At 35.1% G+C, this 22,227-nt stretch overlaps 1 protein-coding gene across 1 annotated transcript in view; it reads left to right on the top strand.

The window, feature by feature from the left end:
• The window catches only part of LOC128860522 (UPF0746 protein DDB_G0281095-like), a 79,429-nt gene extending 60,984 nt beyond the window's left edge, over positions 1 to 18,445 (top strand). The window contains exon 3 of the mRNA XM_054098108.1: positions 17,543 to 18,445. Coding sequence (XP_053954083.1) covers positions 17,543 to 18,286 — 744 coding nt within the window. The 3' untranslated portion in view covers positions 18,287 to 18,445. The remainder of the gene's footprint in view (positions 1 to 17,542) is intronic.
• The last annotated feature ends 3,782 nt before the right edge of the window (positions 18,446 to 22,227 follow it).

Raw genomic sequence — 22,227 nt, 5'->3', positions numbered from 1 at the left:
AGCCAATTTTGTTGCATCTTTTTGGTTTTTTACATTTTAGCATTTCACGCTTTCTCTCCCTCTCGTCCTCTACCACCCCCAGCCTCCTTATTCGCTCATTACTCTTTTTTACGTGCTTTAATCGCAGCAAAAGGTAGTAAATAAAGGGAATGCAGTTTGTAAAAGGCGTAATAAATATACTGGCAGACACACACATTCCTACATACATATGCACTTATATATGCACGAATATGTATATGCGAAGTTAAGCATTTATTTGCTTCCTGCCTCACAGCACAGCTGCCTGCCTTTCTGACTATTTGTTTGATTGCTGTGGTGAAGAAGTTTAAGTCGAGTACTTGAGCTTTTTGCGCATTTATTGTTTTGTTTAAAGTGTATAAATTTTATCGTGAATGTTAAATGTAGTAATGAAGCGCTGGGGTAGATACGTGAATTGATTGCATGCCAGTAATTGGAAGTCTGTGGGCAAAGAAAGCTGCCGTTTTGTATTTTTTACCACTTTCAATTTAATGTTTCAAAAAGAGTTGTAAAGAGAAAACTACAGAGAAACCAAACAAAAGCCGAAAACCCAAAAAACAAAATATTAAAAAAAATCGACAGTCCTTCGTAATGCATTTTAGCGCTGCAGAAAAAAGCTTAAAGGATTTCCCGGGCTTTTTTGGCGGCACTTTACCCTTAATAACTAAAATAACGAAACAAACATTCCTCGATTAAGAATGATAATAGCTTTGATAATACTCAGAGTTTCTTTTAAATTTATTTTTGTGAGCAAAATGCGTTTAATTGCCAAAAAAATGAAAAAAAACACTAAAACTGCTTAAAAATTGTTGTGAAATACGAAGAGATGCAAGGTGGCGCCAAGAAGAATTAAAAAAATTTCCCTTTTAAACAAAAGGTTTCGAAAAGCGCAAAAAATTGCTTGCAAATCTTTATGCAAAAAGCAGAGAAAACTTAAGGCGGCGTTGAAAATTGGTATTTAATTTTCCGCGTTTGAAAAAACCAAATTAGAAAAACTAAAAAAAATGCTCTCAAATTAATATATAAAAAAATAATAATAATTTGCGCGTACACTTCTGTTAAGTGTTTGACCAGGCTTCTCCTCGTATTTATGATGTGCGTCTTCAATGTTGCTTTACAAATGGAGCAACCTATAGTTTTAAGCCGACTCTGAACGGCAAATGGTTATTTATGAGGCGATTTTCCATGGCAGTTTAGGTTAGGTTAAAGTGATTGCCCAGAGAGAAGGCACACTTGAATAAAATATATTGTGAAGGCCTGGTATATTAGCAAACTCAACAAACAAATAAGAGCCAAAATGTCTTTATTTGAGTCGCAAGAGAGCAAAGCAGCTAAGGAGAAGAAATGATTCCACTTCATTTTCAATACAGCTGAAGCAAAAATGACTAGAAGTACGTTTTACTTTGCTCGAATAAATCTGTGCCCGGAGTTTATAAAAGTAGACATTAATTAATTGCTTTAAAAGATACTTCATTGGTAAATAAATAAAAAAACAACTACAGTTTAAAGCCCCCTTTTTATGGGGAATCTTTTCCTGGCAGAACTACACTCGGAGGTTCGCCATTGCCTATCGAGAGGCGACCGCTTTAGAAATACTTTTTTCTACTATTTGATGTTTCATGCACGGAGATTCGAACCTATGCCCTCCCGAATGGCAGTCACGCCCCAATCCATTTGGCTACGGTAGCCACAAATTCTTATATAGGGTTTTCCAATAACGGTTTTTTATGGCCGGAATTGAATGGTATTGATCTGGACAACGTTTATTTTCAACAAAACGGCGCTACGTGCCACACAAGCAACGAAACCATTGATCTTTTACGGGATAATAGTTTCCGGTCCGTGTTATCTCTCGAAGAGGTGATCACAATTGATCACCGAGAGCTTTTGATTTAACACCTTGTGACTGTTTTCTTTGGGGCCACGTAAAAGAAAAGGTCTACGTCAACAGCCCAGGGTCGATTCAAGACCTCAAAGATGGAACTCGTGAGGCTATTGAGGGCATAGAGCAGCCACTTTGCAATTCGGTTATGGAAAATTTCATGAAAAGGATATTGTCTTGTAAGAGTGGCTGTGGTGGTCATTGGCATGATGTTATTTTCCACTATTAACGGCATACCTTCCTCTTTATAATGAAATAAACATCCGATTATTTATATTAAAAAATATCATTTTTCTTTGAATATCAAAATAACACCTCTGTACGGAAAACCGTAGACTACCAAAAAACGAATTGTGGCACACAAGGTCATATTTTTGAACATAATTAAATATTTACTTCAGTAATAAATTATACAATTTTTAAGTCAGGCGAAAGAATTTTCATATTTCATATTTTAAAATTAAAAATTTTAAATTTTTTTTCTTCATTACACGACAATATGAAGAATGGACTTAACTGATTTAGCTTCATGCCACAAGTCTATGATTACTTTGATTGCATGGAATTAGGGCATCCAATTTTCCTCTTTATTCTCTCATAAATACTTTTTTCATAATTTACCTTTTCTTTCCCAACTATCAAAGCCGTATTTTATTATTATTATTGAGCTATATTGGATTGATTTGTTAATGAACAGTTGTAAAAATTTAGATTAAGAAATTGCCATACTAATATCATTCTAGTTGCATATAATAAGTGAAGTACTGCTATAATATTGTTGAAGTATAGAGGTTTTCAGTAAGAGCGCTTCAACTTTTGAACTTTTTTGAATAAAACACAAACGGTTTGACTTTTTTAACTAATTTTTTTTTTATTATCGAGTTTGAACATATACTTTTAAGTATGAAATTCGATTTCTTTTGCATGACCACCGCGTGCACGTTTTACGAAGTCCAATCGTTGAACCCAATTTTCGACCACTCTTTTGCATAAATCGGCCGAAATTCCAGCAATTTCGCGTTCAATATTGGCTCTGAGCTCACAAATCGTCGCCGGCTTGTTACTGCATACCAATGACTTCACATAACCCCAAAACGGGACGGCTTGTTAAATAGACCGTAAAATGGCCGAAATGCTTTTAAAGTAGCAGCAACAGAACGACTATTTTCATACAAAATTTGCACGATTTGCAATCGCTGCTCAAGTATGTAGCGTTCCATGATGAAGTGTATACTAATGAAGTTTACAAATGACAAGCGAAAAATAAAAAATATTGCGTCGTTCGCCCTCCCTATCGGAAAAAAGTTGAAGCGCACCTATTGAATAACCCTATACTATTAAAACACCAAAATCTTACTCTTTACAACAGATATAAATAAAATGAAATTAAATGAAATGAAAAATATGTAGTTTTTCTTTCCTCTCAAAACACATTGAACAGGTGGGGGCAGTAGAGCAAAAGTAACAAGTGTGATGAATTTGCTTTTTCCTGTTTTGGGGTCTAAACAGTCAAAATCCATAAACAAAATTTAAGTAAAAACTTTTATTTTTATAAATTTTTCTGCAATAATTTATTAATCTTCGGCATTCAAAAACTAAACTTTTTTATTTTTTACCTTTATAAATATTTGCGCAATAATAATTTATTTATTATTCTTTGGCATTCAAAACCTAAGCTTCCTGAATATTCTGTTTTTTTTTTTTTAATTTTTATAAATATTTGTAACGAATAAATTATTTATAATTCTTTGACATTGAAAACGAAAACTTTTCTTTAATTTCTATTTTTTATTTTTGTAAATAACAAATTTTTTATTATTATTTCGTATTCAAAGGCTAAACTTTTTTTTTTGTTTTATAAACATTTGTACAGTAATAAATTACTTATTATTCTTTGGAATTCAAAAACTAATTTTCTTTTATTTTTATAAATATTTCCGCAATAATAAATTATTTATTATTCTTTGGATTTCAAAAACTAATTTTCTTTTATTTTTTATTTTTATAAATATTTCCGCAATAATACATTTTTTATTATTCTGTGGCTTCAAGAACAAAACTTTTTTTTTTTAATTTTTGTTTTTAAGTCATTTTAAATCCTGTGCTTATAGTCGTGATATCGTTGGACGATGGGTGGAACGGCATTTTCAAGCAGCATAGTTTATGTTCAGCATTTCAGATGAAAGTTCTTGTAATCACTTGTGCCTAAGCATGGGCTCAAACAAGCTTGTATGAACCACGGCTTCAAATATTCTGTGACTGTCAGTCACTGTCTGGAAGCAGTAAAAGAACGTAGCAACACCATGCCACCCCTTAGAGTCTATTCTTTACCGCTTGCCCTTAAAACTTACCCCTTATATCTTTCATCTTACCCTACATGCGCTACATCTTTCAAAAATTTCCGATTGTTCTGCTTCTGCAATGCAATGTGTTCCACCTCTCTTCAACTTAAACCTGCAATTTGTACTCCCTAAATAACTCCTTTTTGCTTATTACTACCTTTCAAACATTCCAATCAACTAAATCCAAATTCACTTCACATGGTATGTATGTGCACACTTCTTTGCAAGCTGCACATATTTTTCTCCTCATTTCCGTACTCTTTTTCCCCTACCTGGCTTTATATTGGCACCCTTCATTGAATGCAGTTTTCGGCATTTCCCAATCATAACTACTTACTTCTAGTCGGAAATTGGCGTTGTTTAGCGGAAATTCAAAAAATGTTTGTTGTTGCAATTAAAACGAAATTCTTGCAGTCAGTAAAGCTTCCCCAAGGAGTGTTTTTGTTATTGCAGTTTGTTTTACTTTTGCACTGGTTGCTGTTCGGAGTAATTTTTATAGACAAGCCGTTTACTTAGGGGCTTTTACAAGCAGTTGATTTTAACAGCAACTTCTTATATTAAATTTTAATATTTTTTGTTTTCTGCTTTTTTGATTTTTTGAATTTAGATTTTGCAAAGCTTGTTTTGTTTTCTCATAAATATGAACAAGTTTTAGAGCAGGACACGTTGGACAGTTAGTAGCAGTTAGGCAGTTAAATTTGCTTTTGATTGCTGACGATTGCTTATTTGTTGATGACGACCGAGCGATGACAGAGTTACGGTGGAGTTCATTCTGCTGATGAACTTCATCAGGTTTCTACTATGAAGGCCAGCTATATCAATAGGCGTAGCAAAGAAATGAGAGCTAAGATACTAAAATCTTAGCCCGAAGAAAGCAGAACAGCTGAAGAGAAGATGCTGGGATGATTTCGACACTTCTTCCTGCTGCTGACGCAAAAGGGATTCCAAGTATTGCCGAGTCTCACAGCGTGCATACCTCGGGAATAATGTCCCGTAAGGGCACCCACGAAATTCAAGAGCTGAGATTTTGTTAACTTCAGAAGGTCCCTCGATCGTACAAGTTTGTGTTGCACTGCGCTCGTGCGTTGATGCGTAGATCACACCTCCAAGAATAGACGGCAGGTAGTCAACGGAATACCAATCCTCTAATTTGGCAGGGAAACTATATGACTGCTCATCCGCCTTGCAGTTTCTTACAATATCGTTATGACCAGTTAGGTATTCCCCAATTAGTTTCGAGTGCGTCATCATCGACCTCATTTTTAAAAGTTGAGTAAAAAGAAATTAGTTCGAGCTACTAGTTAACGAGTAGTACACAATTCTGATAAAAAAAATTATGTCTTACATATTTAGTTATTTAATTCTACACTGCAGTTATTTTTATAATAGTCCTCCTCTAGTTCTCAGAATAAATGAATAAATAAATAGAAAAAAGCCATAGGCAACAAGCCTCAATTGTAAGCATTCAATCTAACCCAACACAAAATAACTTGAAAATAACCGTACAACTTTCTGGTCATAAATTTTCATCAAAAATGAAACCCATAACTAGAAGTGAATACATTTCAGTAGCACAACAAAAGCTTATAAGCAATTTTAAAAATTAATAAAAATTCAGTCATTTAGCTGGAAAAGCTATGAATACTTCCGGTTTCCCACCAATAACTAAGCACACCATATACTATGAGTGCAAATCAAGAAAAAAGGTAATATTTTTCTGTGGTAAACCAAACTCAGCGGTCAACAAACACAATGAAAGGAAATATGTTTACATACATGCGTACATACACACACATACATGCAAATTTTTAATATTCCCATTTCCATATTGCGGCTTTAACGAGACAATGCAAACTTTATTTTTATTTTTATTAAGTTCTTGTATATTATTTTTATACTTACACACACATTCATACATAAGTGCATATACATATACGAGTAAAGGGTCTTGCAAAAAAGGCGCCATGATGCCAGTGGTGAATAATTCCTAATTCACAAAGGAAAAAAAGTCCCAAACCGTGAAAGAGAGTAATTATATATTCATATTTTATTATTATTTATATTTATATTTATATTTATATTTATATTTATATTTATATTTATATTTATATTTATATTTATATTTATATTTATATTTATATTTATATTTATATTTATATTTATATTTATATTTATATTTATATTTATATTTATATTTATATTTATATTTATATTTATATTTATATTTATATTTATATTTATATTTATATTTATATTTATATTTATATTTATATTTATATTTATATTTATATTTATATTTATATTTATATTTATATTTATATTTATATTTATATTTATATTTATATTTATATTTATATTTATATTTATATTTATATTTATATTTATATTTATATTTATATTTATATTTATATTTATATTTATATTTATATTTATATTTATATTTATATTTATATTTATATTTATATTTATATTTATATTTATATTTATATTTATATTTATATTTATATTTATATTTATATTTATATTTATATTTATATTTATATTTATATTTATATTTATATTTATATTTATATTTATATTTATATTTATATTTATATTTATATTTATATTTATATTTATATTTATATTTATATTTATATTTATATTTATATTTATATTTATATTTATATTTATATTTATATTTATATTTATATTTATATTTATATTTATATTTATATTTATATTTATATTTATATTTATATTTATATTTATATTTATATTTATATTTATATTTATATTTATATTTATATTTATATTTATATTTATATTTATATTTATATTTATATTTATATTTATATTTATATTTATATTTATATTTATATTTATATTTATATTTATATTTATATTTATATTTATATTTATATTTATATTTATATTTACATTTATATTTATATTTATATTTATATTCAGAAGACAAATTCCGCTATAATTGGCACATATTGCAGAGTCACCCTTTTTATGGATTGGCAGAGCACAGTTAAATTCCAATCGGCAGGAATGCTTTCACCCGATCATATTTTACATAAAAGCTGATGCAATTGGAGTATCGCGATCTTCACATTCTCTATAACATGCGCAGCTATCACTATTTAACAGGTTCGAGAAGTGTTCCCCCATAATTTAAGTATACTCTGTACGTCAGTCCGCAGATCGCCGTCTTTGCTCATACAGGAAAACGCCCTGGGCTTAAAACCTTCTATAAGCCTAAGCCGTCGAACTTCCTGGTAGAATTTTCGGGCGTTGTTTCTATTGGCTAGCATCTCAAGCGTCTCGCACTAACGTATTTCGGCCTTTCGTTTTTTCTGTCTGATAATACGTCTCTCTTGCTCTCTTAGCTCCCGGTAGCGATGCCACATGGCTCTATAGACAGCATCTTTTCTTTCTGCGGCAGCATGACATTCCTCATTCCACATTTATTACATGGCGAAAATGGGCAGCTCCACCAGATAAAAAATCAGCGAATATTTGCAGCCACTTAAAATTGCGCTTTATTATAACGTCTTTCAAAAGTAAATCATGAATTAGTAAGAGCCGTATTTTGAATAGAAATATTGACAGGTGAATGAATCTAAATTAGAACTTTTTTTATTTTAAAACAACATTTAGACACGTATTTTGCAAGACCCTTTATACGAATATATGCACAACAAATTTGCGGAAAAAAATTTTTTCTTGTTTGTGCTTCAATAACTGTTACGATATCTGCTAAACATTTTGCTTTTACAACAAAATTTTATTACTGCAACAATTTCGCGTTGCCACACATGCAGGTACATATTTTCCAAACTAGCCAGTGTGTGCAGCACAAAAAAGGCGATTGCATCAAATGTCCGACTAACTGATGGAACACAAAAATTGCAACATGCGCATAACAAAATATTGTGGCACATCTACACTCTTCGTCCAAAGCTCGTCGATTGCGTTTGAGGCGCTTGGCCTTTCCTGCATTTCCTGCAATTCGAGCTGCAGCTGCTGCTTTGGCGTCATTTATATGCACTTTATTTGAATTGTTGTAACTCGTTTATTATTCCCTGCATGCGTTTGCTGCTTTTATTTGGTTATTTATTGAATATTAAAATATTTTTTCGTTGTGCCGAAGCCCACACATGCCCATGCATCAGCTATAAGAGCCTCCAGTCAGTGGGGGAGTGGTTGGTTTGTGTATGTGAAGTCAGCAGTGCTTTTTTCCACTTGAGTGTGGGTTAAATTTCATGAAAAATATTACTTTGTGCGAGAGTCCAACTATTGGCTATCTTGCAAGCGCAGCATGTGGAAGGAAGACAGTAGTATACATACGTATGAATGTATGCGTGACGGCTTGTGAGTGCATTAGATATGAATGAGTATTCGAAGTACAAAAGTGATAAGAGTAATAGAGAAATGACTTCTAAGTGAAACTGAAAATATAGTGGCGTGCGAAAAATATTTTGATTAATTTTGACTATGGTTTTTTGTTCAAATGTTCTTTACTTTTTTTAACATCACGTTGCTTCACGTAAGCAATATAAACTTAAGTTTAAAATTGTGTACAAAAATTAAAAAGATTCCATTAAGTTTTCATCAAAATTCCACGGTTTTAATTGGAATTTTTGTAACCATCCTTGGTGGTTATTCACTAATCCAAAGGCCCGTCTTCCTTTTTTGCACCTATTTGGTTCCTTCCCTTCTCCTTTTCTCCTTCCTCCTGTAAATAAAAAAAAATATTTTGTGTGAAAATCTTTATTTCGATCTGTGCTTGTCTGTTTGTATACTTCTTCTTCCTGATTGGCGTCCACGCAACTGAGAAAAACCTTTGATCGCCATTCACTTGAGAGTGGCTCGGACGTTTCTTCTGCATATGGTTCAAGCAGCTCACAACTTCCAAGCTTCGCTCGCGTATCCTCTGGATAGCTTCCGAACATCCGTTTGAAGGCGAAGCGACCCAGGATATCTGGTTCTGTGCTGAATTCGGGACCCGCCACTTAAAAATCCTCCCCCCATGGAAACTGTTTGTATACTACATCTGTCTAATTCACAAGTATAAAATTTGGTTGACGTGCGATGTCATTTGCAAATATAATACATTTTCTGATACGGTGATTAATTTTACTTTCACTTTCTTTTATTAGAAGAGCATCTTTAAGTATTAGGAAGAGAATCTTTATCCAAATATATTTTTGTTTATGGATTGGCACTCTTGCATCAAATCAGCGATATCACTTCGATATTTTCATTTTTTTACCCCATAGTTTTCTATTAAAATTTCGACGTATAATTACCTCACTAAACAAATTGCATTGCCAATTTAACGACCAGGTTTTAAATGGTGATTAATTTTACATCTGGGTAAATTGAGAGAAATGGCGGCCGCCGTAGCCGAATGGGTTGGTGCGTGATTACCATTCTGAATTCACAGAGAGGTCATTGGTTCGAATCTTGGTGAAAGCAAAATTAATAAAAACATTTTGCTAATAGCAGTCGCCCCTCGGCAGGCAATGGCAAACCTCCGAGTGTATTTCTGCCATGAAAAAGCTCCTTATAAAAATATCTGCCGTTCGGAGTCGGCTTGAAACTGTGGAACAACATCAAGACGCACACCACAAATAGGAGGAGGAGCTCGGCCAAACACCTAACAGAAGTGTACGCGCCAATTATTTTTTTATTTTTAAATTGAGAGAAATAGAGAACTCTATGAGTTCCAGTTCCGGGTCTACTTCATGTCTGTCTGCACTGCCTATTCTTTTATAATTACCAATAATACCATCATAAAAAAAAATATACTAAATGCCAAAATCCGCATTACAAATCTCTTGCCTATCATAATTTTACCCACTCAAACCACTTTATTAATTTCTTGTCTCATGACCTAAAAGCATGTAGTAATATTTTAATTTCACACATTCATGCAAAAAAAATTGATATTTTTTGATATTCCCAAGCTCCAGCACTTCATTATTCAAACACATTTCCGCGGCCTGCGTCGTGCCGCGGAAGCAACACTTTTCGATTATTTTCCTTTAGCTTTGGGTGTCAAGCGTTTTTTGCATTATTGGCAGCTGCTTCCGGCGCCAATTCGGCAATGCATTTGCGTAGTCTTTCATATGCTCAACGATTTTTGCATAAGCATACAAAATTTCCGTACCCCCAGACAGGAAGCGGTTGTTTGCCAAACCGGAAGCCGATTGCTGTGCTTGTTTTTTCCGAAGCGGCATATGTTGCCAGCAATATAAGCACTACTTCCTGTCTATATTTTATTTTATGATTTTTTTTATTTTTTAGCATATTGCTATTGTAATTTATTGCATTAAATATATTTATTAGCAATTCATTGCACAATTTTTATGTAATATTTCAAATAATTTGTTCAACATTGCTCGGCCATTTTCATGAAGCATGTAAAGATGAGCGGCGTGCGCAATTTGAAGAATTTGACATAAAAACCATTCAAGTGGTATATTTTAAATGACAGGAAGGAAAGTTTTAAAATTTTTTTTGCTAAATTGCGTTTGCGTGCACTTTGTGTGTGTGTGTATCTGTGCGTGCGTGCATCATAAATATTATTGCCAATAAAGGTAATAAATTAAAATTGACGCGTTGCACAGCAAAACCATCTACTTTTAAAGCATTCGCACACACATACACAGCCTCACGCACATACACACACTTACCTGCACACTTATAATACTTTACACGCAAAAAATGGCTCAGTGCAAGTTCGTTTACTCACACGAAATATACTTTTGCTCATACCTACATTCATGCATACATATTTCCATTCATTCACACATACACACATTCATACATACATACGTACGAACTGACAGCCGTTAACAGCTTAAGTATTTTCATAATATACATACACACACTCATACGTATACACCTGCAGAGGTAAATTTGCGCTTTTATGCATGTTGAAATTTTTATAGATTTTGTATGTGTATGTGTATATATTAAATTGTGCACAACAACAATTACTTACATTTGAATACTCACAAATGTTTGAGTAATCTCCACATGCAGCCATTTACCAACGGCTTCACATTCTTCTACTCTCTACGTCGCTCCTCCTTTCACCGCTCAACCTCTCTCTGTCTCTCTCCAGCTCTTTTTCCTTGCATTCCTGCGCTTGAGCATCACCTGCAGTACGCACAATATCTAATTGATTGATGTCATTGAGTTCGAAAACACCATTGGGAAAATTTTGCTGCTTCTCAACATTTCAGCTCTGCCGGCGCTGAGTTGTAAATTGTTTTTGACTGCCGGCTACCGGCTACCGGCTGTCGGCTGCCTGCTGTTGGCTGTTGAGCTCATGAACACTTCTTTGAAAGGCATTGAATTGCGTAAAACATTTGCTAGGGTACACCGATGGGAATTCATCACTTTAAGTGCTTCACCACATAAGTGAAAATGAATTTTTAATGTCAGCATATGAATATGCAGGCATTTGAATAATTGCAATTTTGTGCATATGTGCGTGAGTGTGTGCGTTGATATGTGTGGGAATTTGTTTGCGGAACGTGCCGACGTGTAATTATGAAATGTATTTCAAATGTTTCCCAAATAAATTACCTTTCTGCCATGTAATTGTGTGGAGGCACATCAGCATAATACTAATTTTATGGTATTTTTTCTTGCAACCATTTGCATGAAAAATATTTGGATGAAGCAATAATTGATTGGCTAATTTCCTAAGTGGCCTTGTTAGATTGAATTCGGATATAATTCAATAAATATTCTTTTCGCCGTTTATTTTCAGTTTTTATCCCTTAGCTAGCTGCAATATTGCCACTAAAACAAAACTTATAACTAAAACAGACTAAATGCTACCAAGCTGTGAACAAGTTTTTGTAGTAAAAATTTCAAACTTCAAAAAAAAATAGCAGGGTGGGGTATTTTAATGAGGCTATGAGGCATATTAAATTCAAATTAAAATTTTGCAAATTCTTGCTGGAAAGTGCTGAGTCATACACTCTAGACGATGTCCAAAATAAAGTTAGAGAATATGCGCTGAAGTTTAAAAGACCACAGGTAGGAGGAGAAAGTAATTTCAGTCTCCCAAAGGTGCTAATACTTGATTCCCCGAATTCAGTGAGAGTCCGTACAATTGTTGGAGTATGCCGATGATATTCTGCCTTCTCCAAACTGGATAAAGAGACAAAGCGAATGAGTATGGTGGTGAACGAGGACAAAGCGAAGTATCTCCTGTCATCAAACAAACAGTCGGCGCACTAGCGCTTCGGTACCCAGTTCTCTGTTGGAAGTTATGATTTCGCTGTTGTAAATAACTTCGTATATTTAGGAACCAGCATTAACACTTATAACAATGTCAGCTTGGAAATCAAACGAAGAATCTCTCTTGGCAACAAGTGCTACTTTGGATTAAGTAGGCAACTGAGTACTAGTAAAGTCCTCTCTCGACGAACAAAAGTAGAAGCTTGAACGCTGACAACATCCGATGAAGCGACGCTTGGAGTGTGTGTGAAAAAGATTCTGCGCAAGTTTTTTGGACCTTTGCACGTTGGCAACGGCGAATATCGCAGGCGATTGAACGATGATACAAACGCCCGGCTCTGAAAGTATTCGATGCGGTACCAGCTGGTGGTAGCAAAGGAAGAAAAAGGCCTCTTTTGCGTTGGAAAGATCTGGTGGAGATGGACTTGGCTTCACTTGGTGCATCCAACGGGCGCCGGTTGGCACGAGAAAGAAACGAGTGGCGCGCTTTGTTAAACTCGGCCAAAGTCGCGTAAGTGGTTATCGCGCCAATTAAGAAGAAGAGGAAGAAGCTTCTCACATTATGTTTTTTTTTAAACATTTTCTTATAATGCTCTTTTCATTCTTTCTTCAAGAAGCAGTTGAATGTTTCTAAAAAATGTTAGTTATCACCTAAGGACTTTCAATCTCACTAAATATTCCGTGGTACTACAATTTTTTTTTACTATTATTAAGGGTTTAGTGATAATGTAATCTTTTTTCACTATCAATAAATAGTCAGTGATAATGAAATTCATGTTTTAACTACCACTGAAGGAGCAGTGGTGTAGTGAAACGCTTATTGCATTTATTTTTTAGTGCATTATGCGCAACACTGACAAATAGTTTATGAGAAGTGCCTGGTGACCTTAATTTCAGATATCACAAGAAATAACTGCCAAACTTAAAAGATCATGTTCTCTGAAAAATACATAACGCAGATGCTAATAAGTACAGCTAATATTTTGTCATTAATAATACCATGGGACAGTAAAACTTATCCAGGTAAAAGTTCATACGTACGTGAAACTGTAGGTCCTGTGTAGTAATGCTGCATACTCAGTTTCTCATATACTCATCAATTTAATTTTTAACAAAGAGCTTGTTTGTGCAGCTACAAAAAAAAGAACATCAGATGATTGTGGTCTACTAGTTAATTACTTTTAATTTTTATTTCACACTTTACTCTGCTACTAATTGCCCTACTTATTCACTTATTAATGTTATTTTGCTTAATATTTTTTCGCATAATAGTAGTTCTTGATTCATTGTATATTTGAAATGCATGTTCTAAAATACCTATTTTTACTAGTACTAATTTTTTGACGTTTAAGCAATTAAAGCTAAGCTTTGCACGTAATTTTTACAAATATTTTAAAATAATAAAAAAAACATTAATACAGCTAAAGCGCGTTGCAAAATTAAGTAGAGTTTATTGGTTTACTTATTGAAGCTAAAATTTAGGTAGATGAGAAAATCTGAATTAAGTAATCTATTATAAATTAAACTTTTCTGATCTTGTAAAGTTTAACTTTCATTCATTATTCATTTCATTCGTGTAATACATGTGAGCAACTCTAAAAGGGTTACTAAAATATTTCCTGCGATAAAAACACGTCTGTAAAGAAATGCGGAGAGTAGAAATGTAAAGACATTTGGAAAGCTTCATACTTATATCCAGAGCCCCTTTAGCCTACAGTCTTTGAGTCCCAAATATCAATAATAAGAAGTACAAGAACGCCTCTGGGATTCTAACTGTGAAACACTATCCGACAAACATCTTTCAAACTAAGTTACCTTTAAATAACTTCACTCAATTTTATGAGCTTGAAATAATATTATATGATTTCTTGGGACTGTCAAGTTAGCGCTTGCTTTAGCGAGGGATTTTTCCTTCATATCAAAATATCTTACTACTTTGCTACTGCCGTGAATGTCGCAAACCGAATAAGATGAAACCATGAGCTGTACCCGGACATCACGCATTAAAATTTGGTTGCTGCGCTGGCTAGGTCACGTTGAGTGAATAAGCAATAACGCTTCAGCAAAGAAGATCCTCTTTTCGAAATGTACCGGTGGAACTCGCAAAAAAACGGACGTCCTCATCTACGTTGGGAAACCAAGTCGACGACGACCTGACTGTCCTTGGTGTTTGTAACTGGCGTCAACGCGTGCAATCCCGAGGCAGTCGCCGACAACTCGATTCAGCAGCGAACTCTAGATAATACGCGCCAGCGTTTGCTTCACCATTTGCAGTCTAATTGATGTGATATTATGGCATGACAAGCCCGCCTTGGTATTCTAAGGACGCCATTGACCACTGGAAGTCCATTATTTCTTGGCCACTGATGAGCAGCACCACCTGCCACTTGATCATTGAGTTTTGATCTACTATTATATACTGACCTCGTTTTCAATATTTATTACACCATTTTCCCAATCATCACTGCATGGAAAATGGATTGCATAATGGGTGTCTAAGTGTAAATTCATCAAGTCATAAAAGTTTAGAAGTAGTTATTTATCCTAAGCGTTGCTGATTTCCTCAATCTTAGCGCCGCTTTGGCGACTAGTTGTCTACAATATATGTAGGTCAATTGGCAATACATGCAGCATTACATTTAGGGCCGAAGTTGGCATTGTTTTGAGCGTCCCACTAATACTGAGTCTGGTCGCCCTTTGACTATTATCTAGCCTCTTGATTGACGTTTTATTATCATTTAAGCCTACAATTTTTTTTTACATGAGTAGAGCAGCCTTCTTTACTCTGTCCTGAATATTCTGTTTCCATGATAGTTTTCTGTAAAAAGTTAAGCCTAGGTAGGGAATTTTATGTTTCCTTGTAAACAACACCGGCTCCATTTTGTCCGCTTTGAGGCTCAAGCTAATACGTTTTGGACTAGCTGTCAGAAAAATTAAATATTTTTATTCGATCAGCTTCACTTTGTGTATGCATGTAGATTAATCGGTCATGACCAACTGTTTTAAGCTTTCCCGTATATAGTTTTCTCACTTAATATAATTCCTGCCATCTTTAATACAAATTAACATTTTATTTAGCCTTATTGCGATAGATATGCACGCATGCGATTTTTTTATGCAAATAGATATTGAAAAAGTATCATGAGATATTTATTGTCAAATTACTATATTACCAACACAGGTAAGTAAGTACATTTTTATATATGTGAATACTTGATATTTTCTTGATGTTGTTTCAATATTTATATAAGCCATCAGGAATTCTCGCCTACATATGAAAGTACAGTGAACAGCTAAAGAAAGTGCACACCACATATTGATAAGTTTTGACTATTTCTTTATTTAAAAAAAAAATTTCAAAGTTTTTACTGAGATATTTCGGAAAACTGTGGGTATGTAGTTTTAAAGATTATTAAATTGAAGTGCAATTTTGAAGTGGTTCAAAAATCGCGGTGATTTTTCACAACTTTGTCTGCTGATGATGTTGGGTATTTTCTTCCATATAAAAAATGTGGAGTAGGCGTTAAATGGAGAAAATGCACAAGACTGCGACCACAAAAAATTCTCAAAAATCAGTGCGATTTTCGATCTACTTGAAATTTGCACTTTAACATACCCAAATTTAGTGATCTATAAAACTGCATACCCAACCTTTTTCTGACAGTTCTGAGTAAAGATTTTGAATTTTGATGAAAATTGCCGCATTGTTAGAAATTTTATACAAAATTCGAAACTTTGCTTCATATGGGTTTTGTTGTAGTATTAACTATCTGGCTTTTAGAAAAACCTAATTGAAATTAAAAATGAAATAAATTAATAGTCAGAACTCGTTTTGTATACTTTCTTTTGACACTGACTGTATGTGCTATATACTAAATATACATATATGACAGTCTAAATAATAGCAATTGGACAAAGCAAAGTTTCGAGCCTTTAGTTTTTTATCATTTGTTGTAGTTTCTACAGTAGCGACAACTATTTATGAAACTCAAACTTTTCACAACATTTTAAAAAAAGTTAAAAAAAAAAATGTTATAAAATGTCAAACTTTTATGTTGTAGTATGAACTAAGTTTTGTAAAAAACAATAAAAAATAAATAAAAAATTAATAAATATTTAAAGCTTTGCGATATTTCGAGTTGCTATTATTTTGGCCGCCACTGTGTATGCACTATTTCTATTGCATATAGGCAAACATATCTATGTACTTAAATTAAAAATTGACCTTAAAAAGGAAAAAATGTTCTGCAAAAGTGTGAGCGCTCACTGGCTGAGCCATCTACAGGGGTGCCATGAATCAACTGCAAGAGTTGTCGGTCTGTAGAATTTTTCACAGCCTCTGTTAGGTACTTATGAATTCTTGATGTTGTTATTGTTGTTGTTGTTTAAATATACATACATATATGAGATAATAAATTAATTAATGTTGTTGCTATATTTGATGTTGTTGATGTTGAATGTTGTTGTTGATATAAGAGAACAAAAAACCTTCAAAAAAGCAGATGACGAATAGATGAACGAAGGAAACTGTAAAAAATCTAAAAATATGAATAAAATGATAAACGCCAATAAAGATAATATTTATGAAAAATAATGAAATGTATTTATGTTACTTTTCGATGTTCTTATTGTTGTGAAATTTCTGGTCACTTTCATTAAGAGAAGACTGTGTTTTTGAGAGCCACCTCTCGTTCATTATATAAATGTTAAGTGTAATTATTCTGTTGTTTAATAAAAACAATATTTCTTAAATTGTATTTATGTATTACTATGTGTTTCTTTACTTCTTGATGTTGTTTCTCAATGTTGTATTTGTTGTTGCTGTTTTGAAAAAAAAAAATTTTTAAATGAAAGAAAAACTAAAAACGCTGTGTTCAATGGATATAAGTCAATGTTGCCGAAATTGTTGTTGTGTGTTACTATCCATCCATCCATCTCTACTACGTTGTTGCCATGCAAGCAAATAAGCCCAACATACAAACAAACCAACAAATCAACATACAAACATATTTATTTAGTTCCTTTCTACGCATTAAACATTTCATTGCAGATAGCCACGACGACAAGGCCATTAGTTGCTGATGATGGCGTTGCCAGCTATTCCAACGGCAGCACCAATAATCACTGCAGTGGAAACTACAGACGCAGCATGACCACCGGCATCCACAATAACAACACTAATAGCCACTGCAGACGCTTGCAGCCCTACTTTTTGGGCATAACGCGTTTACGACTGCAATTGCAACAACAGTTGAAGCAGCAGCAGCAACAGCAACAACAAAAGCAGCACCAACAACACCCGCAGCAACAACAACAATTCAATAGTCTACAATATCATCATCAACAGCTCAATAACAACAATCAACTGCGGCCAATGCAGCTAAGTGCAACACAACCACAGAGGCGTTTGTTGCACATTGTGCAGCTGCAGCAAATGCGGCAATTTATAAGACAACGGCAACAAGTACAACAAAAGCAATTGCAACAGCAACAGCAACAATATGAGCAACAACAACAACAAGAACATAATCTAAAATATCAACAACATGTAACATTGCAACAACAAGCAACAAAGCTTTTGTTACCCGTTAATTTAGTGCCGCGCATTCCGAATTGTTTTAGTAGTAGTAGTAGTAGTAATCGTAATGCGGCTGCTGTTGGTGTCAATACCAATGACACTGGCAGCAGCTGTAATGCTACGGTTATAATGCCAGCAACAACAACAACAACAGCAGCAGCAGCGTGTAACCCGCTAAAACTGCCATCTTTGAAATCCATTGTTAAGCTTTGCTAACAGCCATTATGCACATCGATGGCGGCGGCAGCGGCGACCACGACGACGATGGCGACGGCGACGACGAATGCCACCAGCGATGTTGCAAATGAGCCAGCAAATGCGCCAACAAGCAGCTTCCTCGACAACGGCGACATGCAGCATGAATTTGATGCAGATAAGAAGGTAGGCTTTTACTTACTTTAATTACTGGGTACGTATTTTTATAATGATTAGAATTCGTGAATTTCAAATCCAAGCAACAAAGTACCACCATCGAGAAAAATGTTAAACAAAAAAAAAAACAAAAAAAAAAAACGAGAAACGATCGTGCCACCAAATGATATTCTTTAGTCAAAAAAATTGGACAACTATTGTATTTTTTAATTTTGTTTTATTTACTATTTATCCGTGACACCTCTACATTGATTTTGAATTCAAAAATTTAGTTTAAGTTTGGTGCTGTGCAGGTTGCCTATAAAAAAATAGTTTAAAATATTATTGTTTTTGTAGTTCTTTGGAAATTTATAGGGGAAACTTAAAAATCTAATCTGGCTATAGAATAAATTTAGTGGGTAGCAGATATAGAAAAAAATATTTTTGTTGGCTCATCCTAGTGCACAGTGACGTTAACAATAAAAGAGAGGGACATATTTTTAATTTCTTTTTCCAAAAATATAGTTCGCACTACAATAAAATCACATAACTCAAAGCTCCAAGCAAAATTTAAAAAAATTCGAGAAATTTTGAAAAATCTCAAACTTTGTTGTCAGAATTAATAGAAAATTTCTGGGAGTGCACTTTCTAAGCGCGGAATTCACTTTAGTTTTTGATAATTCTATTTTTTTTCGCTATGTTATGCATTTTCTCCATTTAACGCAGGCTCAACATTTTTTTTACATGGAAGAAAACACCCAACACCATCTGTATAATAATACCAAAAATCTACGCGATCTTTGAGCCAGGTTAGGTTAAGTTAGGTTCGCCAGGTTGCTTGTCTAAGACAAGACCCTCGGTGGCCCTAATGCTCATTGTGATACATGCATTTGATTGCTTGTGCCACTTAGATTTGTTTAAGAAGATAACAATTTCTTCTTCATCTCCACAACTCCTGCAGAAGTCATTGTGAGGTATAGCCATTCTACTGGTTACGTTGCCAATTGTGCAGTGACTCGAAGCCTTGTAATTGAACGCTTGTAATTGAGTTGTCGAATTCAAGCAGATATTTCTATCCTTTTAAGGTTCAGTTTTAGTCAGAACACTTTGGATACCCTGCAGTTAGTAGTCAGCAACCATCTTCATTGGCTTCCGCGACTAAGCTCGAGTCAATCGCAAGTTCATTTAGAGGAGTGTTTATGTCTTCTACCACAAGCTGAAGATCCAGTTCAGAGCCTTTGCTTGCATAGTCATCCGCTCTTTCATTTCCCTTCTTTTCCGTGTGGCCGTGAACCCAACAAAGTGTGGTGTTGTGTTGTTGGATATGCGCGAGCGACCTCCTGCTTGTTTTGTGCCACTTGAAACGTGCACCCTGCTAGACCAAAATTCAATGAGCTACAAAACTGTATACCCAGATTCTAACCAAAGCTTCTGAGTAAAAAGTTTCGATGAAAATTTGCTGAGTTTTCATAAATTTTGTAAAGAGTTTGCGTTATTTATATGGTTTTTGTTGTTGGTTGGTTAGAGTGGTGACTCATCCAGAATCCAACTAGCGCTTCCGCACCATTTTGTTGCCCCATCCTCGTTACCAAATTGTTTAACAGTTATTTGCAGCAGGACTATATACAGTCTGTGCGGTTTAGGAACCTTATTAGGTTGTTGACGTCTAAGCCAGACAGTTGCTCGAGACTCTCGAACAGCGGTTTGCCCAGGGTTAACATTCTGTCCTTCCATAGGGCAGGGCATTCACAGAGGGAATGGAAGATTGTTTCCCTTTTCTCCGGTTGTTTACAACTATGACAGTATGTGTTGTGAGGGATGCCCATTTTGGCGGCTTGTTCTCCGATAGACCAGAAGCCAGTTATGACTGCCGTAAGTCTACAGGTGTCCCGTCGTTTCATGTTTATTAATGTCGACCGCCATGGTATAATGTTTGCTCTCTAGAGAGCCCTCTATTGTTCCGATTACCTCGTGAAGCGCTGTCTCCGTAGATTTGCCTTTAAGGTATGCGTGTTGTGCAGTTGATATACTAGAGCTCTCCAAAGAGCTTCCGAGGTGCGTATCCAAAAGTCTTTCAAAAGTTTTTAACAGGAAAGACGAAAGACTGATTGGCCTGAAGTCCTTCGCTGATTCATGTCCTCTTCTACCTACTTTTGGTATGAAGACGACCTTGACTAGTTTCCAGATATCTGGAATATGGCCTAAGTTTAAACACGCTTTAAAAATTTCCTCTAGCCATGGTAGGATACAGTCCAAGGTTTCCTGTAACATCTTTGGAATGATCCAATCTGGCCCCGGAGATTTAAAGGGTGAGAAAGATTTGATTGTCCATGCAACTTTTTCTTTGGTAATAATTTCAGTTGCAAGTTGCTGTGGATTATATTGGCTCCGCCTAATGTTTCCCCGCTCACTTTCGTAAGCGCTGCATCCCGGAAAATGCGTGTTTAGCAGAAGCTCTAGCGATTCTTCTGCTGTAGCAGTCCAAGTTCCATCAGGTTTCTTGACCCAAGAAGGCATTGAGTGGTCTTTGGAAGGAACACGGCTGAGCCTAGCAGAATCCCTGGTGGATGACGAACAAAATTCCCTCCAGCTCTCTTTTTTGGCGGCCCTGATTGCCTTCTTGTACTGTCTCCGACTTTCTCTGTACAATTCCCAATTTCCCGTCGAGTAGCTGAGTTTAAGCGTTGATCTAGATTTTTCCCTTAGTTTTAAGAGCTCACTGCTCCACCAAGGAGGGCGAGATTTTTGCTAAATTTTATTGGGCAGGACGTTTTGTAGGCCCTACTAAATGCCTTTTCCAGTGTTATGACCCTACTCTCAAGGTTTTCCGTGAGAGTGATTTGAGGGATAGGAGTCTCTCCTATCCTCTTGTTTACTGCATTTTTGAACCTCTTCCAGTTGGTTCTTAAAGGATTTCGATACGATCCAACTATGATCAGAAAAGGACCTTTTATTGGATACCCTCCAATTATCTACCCTTACTGAGCTATTTTCAGACAGTAGAGTAACATCAATCACTTCCTCCCATCCTCTGAAGTACTCCGTACTAGGAAAGGTGAAAGTAGGAGTGTTACCCCTGTTACATACCGATAAGTTAGTATTAATAATAAAATTATATAAAGACTCACCTCGGTCGTTTGTCTCAGAGCTTCCCCACAACGCATGCCTCGCGTTGGCATCGCATCCGAGCAGCAGGTTCTTATTTCTGGCTTCACGCACAAGCCGACGAGCCTCCTCGGGTGGTGCTGGCCGATTATGTGCCATGTAGATGGAAGCCAGTATGATGCCGACACCGTCAGCGGCTTCTACCTCCACAGCCGTCACATTCTTTGAACAATATGATGGGATTAAAAATATGTTCAAATGTTTCTTAGCTACAATACAACATCTGGGGTTACCTTCAGTCCGTTTGTAGAAAAGGTTGTGGTTGTTCCCAGTAAACCCCTTCACCTCGGTGCTCCGCACCCAGGGCTCCTGGACAACCTTGAGACCCATGCTGCTCTTCGCTTTACAATTTGACGGCGTCGCCAAGCTGCACTCCCGGGTGCTGCTCATTAGCGCCATCGTTTTTGGTAGATGCGGCGTCGTCAAGTTGCATGCCTGTGAGCAACTCGTTGGCGCCGTCAACCTCGTCCTTCATCCTCCGGATTTGCAGATCGGAATATCTTCAGTTGCGTTTTCCTGACGCCGAACCGAAGTTTATTGTCCACTTTTCCCAGTGGCTCGACACTCTCCTCCGATATTTGGAGAAGGAAGGACACACTGTTCTTTTGCGGAACCTCCGCTTTGATGATGCTCCAGTAATC

Source organism: Anastrepha ludens, chromosome 4, assembly GCF_028408465.1.
Source record: "Anastrepha ludens isolate Willacy chromosome 4, idAnaLude1.1, whole genome shotgun sequence".
In the NCBI taxonomy this organism is placed as follows: Eukaryota; Metazoa; Arthropoda; class Insecta; order Diptera; family Tephritidae; genus Anastrepha; species Anastrepha ludens.
This window is presented reverse-complemented; position numbering and strand designations above follow the sequence as displayed.